The 6,359-nt window shown below is 48.4% G+C and overlaps 1 protein-coding gene across 1 annotated transcript; it reads right to left on the reverse strand.

Annotated features, from left to right (window-relative positions):
• Positions 1-2,054: 2,054 nt before the first annotated feature.
• CLDN23 (claudin 23) lies at positions 2,055-6,036 on the reverse strand. The gene is made up of 2 exons (XM_020894587.2): positions 5,796-6,036; positions 2,055-4,531 (listed from the first exon to the last, which is right to left on the reverse strand). Exon 2 carries the CDS (start codon positions 3,753-3,755, stop codon positions 2,874-2,876), a length of 882 nt encoding a protein of 293 aa, XP_020750246.2. The 5' UTR covers positions 3,756-4,531; positions 5,796-6,036; the 3' UTR covers positions 2,055-2,873.
• Between the last annotated feature and the right edge of the window lie 323 nt (positions 6,037-6,359).

Genomic DNA, 6,359 nt, shown 5'->3' on the forward strand with positions numbered 1-6,359 from the left:
CTCCTCCAGGCAGAGCTTGAGTAATCTTGGAAAGACTTCACCCATTAGATGAGGACACATACTCTGTATGTCATTAGGATTATTAAAAGTGAAGCCTCACAACAAAGTCCACATAGTCAAAGCTATGGTTTTTCCAGTGGTCATATATGGATGTGAAAATTGGACCATAAAGAAGTCTGAGCACCAAAGATAGATGCTTTTGAACTGGGATGCTGGAGAAGGCTCTTGAGAGTCCCTTGGACTGCAAGGAAATCAAACCAGTCAGTCCTAAAGGAAATCAACCCTGAAAGGACTGACGCTGAAACTGAAGCCCCAATACTTTGGCCACCTGATGTGAAGTTCCAACTCATTGGAAAAGACCCTGATGCTGGGAAAGACTGAGGGTAAGAGGAGAAGGGGATGACAGAGGATGAGATGGTTGGATGGCATCAATGACTCAATGGACATGAGTGTGAGCAAACTCCAGGAGACAGTGAAAGATGGGGAAGCCTGGCAGGCTGCAGTCCATGGGGTCTCAAAGAGTTGGACAGGACTAAGGGACTAAAAACAACACAACAATATAAAGCAACTATACTTCAATTTTTTAAAAAGAGTCTAAGAAAAAAGTGAGTTGTGATGGTGTGTCAGAGGTGTGAAGGGCTTGAGGCCAGGAGGCAGTGCTATTTCACGTTAGAGTCTCACTGTGGTGTAGCTCCTTGGTTAGGTGGATATTAGGTTTAGGGAAAGGACTCGTCCACGATAGCAAGTCCTGAGGCTCCAGCCTCCTCCAACATCTTGAGTCTTAAGTCTCTTGTCATTTTTTACTGCTTTAACACAGCATGACTCTCAGGTCAAACCCAAATCCTGCCCCAATGCAGGGAGGCTCTTTCCATGTTGTCTTGAATATTTTTTTTAATAGTAAAAGAGAAGTTTGGTTTTCTCAAAGACAGTTTTCATTTTATTCCTGTGGATGAAGCAAAAATGGAGTTCTAACTCAGCAGCAAATCCTAATCACAAAGAAGTGTTTTGGATATAAGCCAGAGGAGAGTGACCAGGCAGGGAAAAGTAAAATCATACTAAGTACTAGTATTGATTGTTTTTATCAAGGCTTCTCTAGGAACACCGTAATTATGATGCAGGCAAGAGTCAGATTCGGTACTTGCCAGAAACTCAGTATCTTTATGTTGTCTGCCTGGTCCTGACTTCTCAGGTGCCCAATTACTACCTTTTGAGCTGTCAGCTGAAAAAAGTAGGGTTGCCATTTCTCTAGTCTGGCTTGGTTCCCTAAATCAAGTCCCCAAATTTATCTAGGCAATAGTTTTCAAAGATCTGATTACATGCGGCTAGTCGGGATTGAAATTTGAGTGAGGCACAGTCCCAAGGAAAGCCATGCACCCCCAAGGGGGGCCTGTGAAATGGGCAGCATTGGCGTCTCCTGGGAGCTAGTTAGGAAATCAGTTTCAGGCCTCACTCCAGACCTACTGAATCAGAATTTGCATTTGAAAAAGATCCCCCAGGGATATACCAGCACAAACAGTTGACTCCAGTACAAAATGGCAAAGAAAATGAATCTGTATTATCCCTTCCACTGCTAACACTTTGCATGTGCTGCTGAGTTAGTTCTATTATAGCTGTGTTGTCAGTGTTTGCTAAGCCCCTACGTCTGAATTGGCTACCATTCAGTTCAGTTCAAGACAGCCCTTCAATCAACCACTTGGAATTGGAGCCAGCCCTGCTGGAGATTAAGTCCCGCTCATTGTACACGTAGCTGTCTACCTGTGATTTTAGGCAGCACTGTTACAAGAGGAAAAGATTTCTACTCTCACCTCATGTGGAAACTGGTGCTTCTAGTTTTTTCAACAATAGACCTGGCTTTGCACAGAAAACAGCATGAGCCTGAAAATAAAGCAATCAAAGACTGAAGGGGCCCATTGGCTACTTTTAGTAATCTTACGCTAAGAGGTGCAAAGATCTGAGTGCTAGATTTCAGAAACTGTGTAGGCAGCCAGGAAATTGTTAGTAATGAATGCTTAAACTTCCAAAGGTTGTGCTGGAGACAGAAATGCTTCTGTGAGTATAGTGGAACTCTTGCTCTCAAATTTTATTTATAAATAAGAGATATATACACATGTACATTAGCCTAATGTGATTAACAGTTTCCATTTTGTTCCAAATATTTAATATATAGCTCTTTATGGCCAGTGTGAGGTAGCCAAGGAATAGAACAATACAGCATTAGTCCCTTCATTCTCCTTCTGGGCGTCTAGAAAAGAAACTCTGGAGTGAGTGATAAAAGGATAAATCCTCTTTATACCTGAAGAAATGTAAATATGAGTTAATCGGGTTACCTCGTTCCATAAGAGTCACTAAAGCTGCTGGTATTTGCATGGCTCTATGTTTATTTTAAGAGCCTCCTTCAAATATAACCAGAAACATACTAGTCTCTTGAGAGTTTGCATGAAAATGAATTATACAGTGGGGAAAAATTAATAATTATACTGATCCAGGGTCCACAGGCATTTCAGAATATTGTTGTTTCAAGGTGTTAAACCGGTTCTGAGCCTTCATTTGCTTATTTTGGCATTATTATTAACAGGATGCAAAGTCACTCTATCTACGTCTCCAGCTAAAAGTATGAAATGCCTGTCGCTCCAGAAGAGGGCCTTGATTCCTCTGGGGAGGAACACTAAACTCTTTAAAAAGAAAATCAAACCCAACCTGAACCAAGAGTTCAAGCAAGGAATCTAGTTTGGCCACAGGAAAGGAAGATCGCCCTCCAAACCAGTTACAGAAATGTGTCCCAGGGTCTGACTCCGAGTCAGGGGTTTTCAGCGGAAAGGGAAGGTCGGATCCTGGTGAGACAGGGCTGGGTCAGAGCAGGCTGGGGGTGCCGCCTACAAATCCGAGTCGCAGGGCAGTGCGCTGCCGCAGGGCCGAGTGCTGAGGGAAGACCCGCCGGGTTCGGAGTTTGGAGCCTTCTCTCCGTCGAGCACGTCCACCGGGTTGCTGTAGGCTCTAGGTGGGGGCCGGGGCATCGGGAAGCCGGCCTTGCGCGGGCTGGCGGCGCCCAGCTGATCAGGCCGCGGCCGGTGCTGGCCGTCACTGTAGTACTTGATGGCCGGCGTGAGTGCCGGCTCCGGCCCGTCGATGTACACGGTGCTGATGCTGCTGCGGCGCGCGCTGCTGGGGGGCGCCTTGCGGCAGCTGTCACAGCGCTCAGCGCACCAGGGCGCGAAGCTGAGCGCCAGCGAGAAGCCGCCCAGCAGCAGCAGGCAGCTGCCCAGGTAGCCCAGCACCAGGCTGTAGCCGACCTGCACCGTGACCGGGCTGGCCTGGGCCGGCAGGACGGTGCGATCCGCCAAGAAGTGGTTGTACCAGGAGACTGGGATGAGGTTCAAGAGGCCCGCGGTGAAGAGCACGACGCCGGAGAGGCCGGCCAGCGCGAAGTGGGGCTCGTCCCTCCAGCAGCGCACGCCGAGCGTCGCCAGCAGCAGCCCCAGGCCCGTGACGGCCAACGAAGTGACTGTCAGTCCCCGCGCCACGCGCACCGGCTCGGCGGCGAAGTAGCCCAGGTCGTCCCGCTGGCCGCACTGGCGCTCGCGACTGCTCTGCTCGCGGCACATGTCCCACAGTCCCTGGTACAGCACCAGGTCCACTGGCTGGTCGAGGAAGCCCTTCACCAGCCTCCAGCCGGGCGTCAGCGTGCTGGTCAGGGTGAGTAACAGCCCACAGGGCGCGAGCACCATGCCCAGCGTCATCACCACCGGCGTCTGCATCGTGGGTGGCGCACCTGCCGCAGGCTGGTGATCTCTAGCCCTCGCGCCCCCAGAAAGCGCTCCGGGCTCCGGCTCCCTGAAGTCCGCACGCTCGCCACCGCCGCCACGCCCGCGCGCCCGCACTCGGTTCTCCTCCGGCCGCTCTTTGTCTCCAGCGCAGGACTGTCCGCTCTCGGCCGCGCGCGACTTTAGTTTGCTCCGAGCGTCCCAGCCGCTCCGCCCTGCCTCCCGCCCGGCCGGCTGATCGAAACCAGTTCGCGGGCGAGTCTGATCGAAACCGCATCCGGAGGTGTGGACGCCGCAGCAGCCGCGGCCCAACCCGCCCGGGTGGGAGGGGCGGGAGGGCCGGGAGTGGTGAGCAGGAAATTGCTAGGGCCGCTCCGGCCGAACCGAGCAAAGGTCGCCCCGCCCCTGCCCCTACGCTGGGCCCGCCGGGCGTGGGCGGGGAAGCAAAGGGGCGGTGCCACCCCCGACGGCCCGGCGCACCTGGCCCGGCGCTGAGCAGGTTCCTGCTTCTCAGCGGCTAAAGCTTTTCTCCGGTCCCTGACGGTCGACCGTGCACCTGTAGCCTGTCTTGCTTCCACTCCCTCCAAGAGAGAGCCCCCGAAGTTTTGCGCTGTTAGCCTGCACCCACTCGTGGCCAAATGGATGGACCTCCCGGGGTGCGCTGGGCAGGTGTGCACCCAGGGTCCACTCGGTCGAGCAGTGTGTCCCAGAGTGTTGCACTTGTGTATTTTGTTTCATTTGCTTAAAAACATGTCATACTCCGAATTAACCTTGATGCAAAAGAATCAAAGAGAGTGTTTCTGGGATGAAGAGTTCCTGAGGATTTTACTTTCTTTTTTTAGTCTCTTAACAGATTTTGAAACTGATCAAAAAAGAGAGGCGTGTGTCCTGCCTAGCACAGTTTTTTGGTTTGTCTAATTCTATAGACAAAGAGGCTTCCCTGGTGGCTCAGAGGGTAAAGCGTCTGCCTACAATGTGGGAGACTGGCTTCGATCCCTGGGTCAGAAAGATCCCCTGGAGAAGGAAATGGCAAACCACTCCAGTATTCTTGCTTGGAAAATGCCGTGGATGGAGAAGCCTGGTAGGCTACAGTCCATGGGGTTGCAAAGAGTCAGACGCGACTGACTGACTTCACTTTCACTTAACCCTATAGGGTCCTGAGACTTTGAGCTGTTTACAACTCTGTAAATTGCAGAAAACCTGTAGTGTCACAGGTGATTTTTGTCCGTAGTAGTGCAAATTAATTTGTCAGTAGAATGTTAATGATTATTACCCAATGGATATAGACCTGTTTGGCAGTGATTTGTAAATTCACTTTAGCAGGCCAGCTTGCCTATATACATGTGTACTCCTTACACTGACCTTCAGATCAGCTGTAACATCATACTGGTTTCCTTAATAAGTCAAATAAAATCTTTGACATTCATTCATTTTATATTTGTGTCAGAATCATGATTTTACATTTTCCTAAAAATTATCCTTTAACAATGTTTTCCTCATTTTCTGTATTTCTTACAATGGAAGTGTGTTAACCTTTACAACTGGTTAAAATTATTACTAAAAAAGCAAAGTTAAGCATTGGTTTGAAGTAATTTTGAACATTCTAGGAGTGGACAATACCAAGGATGGGTCCTTTGTTTTTTTGAAAATTTTTAAATTCAAAAAATTGTGGTAAGATACACATAAACAAGGAACTTACCATCTTAACCATTTTAAGCATACAATTCATTGGAATTAAGTATACTTATATTATTTTACCAACCCCATCAGCCATCTCCTGAATTTTTTCATTTCTCCAAACTGAAACTATTCATTTGTCAGTAACTCCCCAACCCAACTAATAAATTACCAACAACCAACCCTCCTACCCCTAGCCTGGGGCAACTGCCATTTTACTTTCTGTCTTGATGAGTTTGAATCCTCTAGATATTTCATGCAAGTGGAATCATGCAGTATTTATGACTGGCTTATTTCTCTTAGCATAATGGTTTCATGGTTCACCCATGTTCATAAGCATGTGTCAGAATTCCTTACCTTTTTAAGGCCGAAGGTCCTCAAGGTTCTTTAAGGTCCATTGCAGGTATAGACCGCATTTTGTTTATCCATTCAGCCTGTGACACACACTTTGGTTGCTTCCATTGTTTGGCTCCTGCAAATGATCCTGCTATGAGTAAGGGTATAGTAGTATCTCTTAGAATCCCTGCTTTCAGTTCTCCAGAAGTGGAATTGCTGGATCAGATGGTAACTCTATTTTCAGTTTTTTTGAAGAAATACTTTGCTGTTCTCCACAGCAGCTGCATTATTTTACATTCCCACCAACAGTACACAGGGTTACCATTTCTCCAACTAACCCCCCCCCCCCACTTCCTTATACCACAACTCAGGAAGACTGGATTTCTAATTCTTTTCCTGGCGTGTTGTGCTCCCTTTTGCCTCTAGACTTGGGTATATGCTCATTTCTTTTCCTAGAGTCCTACCTGCCACTTCCCAAATCCAGTGCATCTCTCAGATCTTTGCTTAAATGCCATTTTCTCCAAGAGAGCTTCTCTATCCCATGGATTAACTCTTCCTATTGGACTTCCATACACACCCTCTTCT

Source organism: Odocoileus virginianus, chromosome 32, assembly GCF_023699985.2.
Source record: "Odocoileus virginianus isolate 20LAN1187 ecotype Illinois chromosome 32, Ovbor_1.2, whole genome shotgun sequence".
Lineage (NCBI taxonomy): Eukaryota > Metazoa > Chordata > Mammalia > Artiodactyla > Cervidae > Odocoileus > Odocoileus virginianus.

Coding starts and splice junctions, on each gene's coding strand:
- CLDN23 (XM_020894587.2), bottom strand. CDS start 3,755: ATGCAGACGCCGGTGGTGATGACGCTGGGCATGGTGCTCGCGCCCTGT.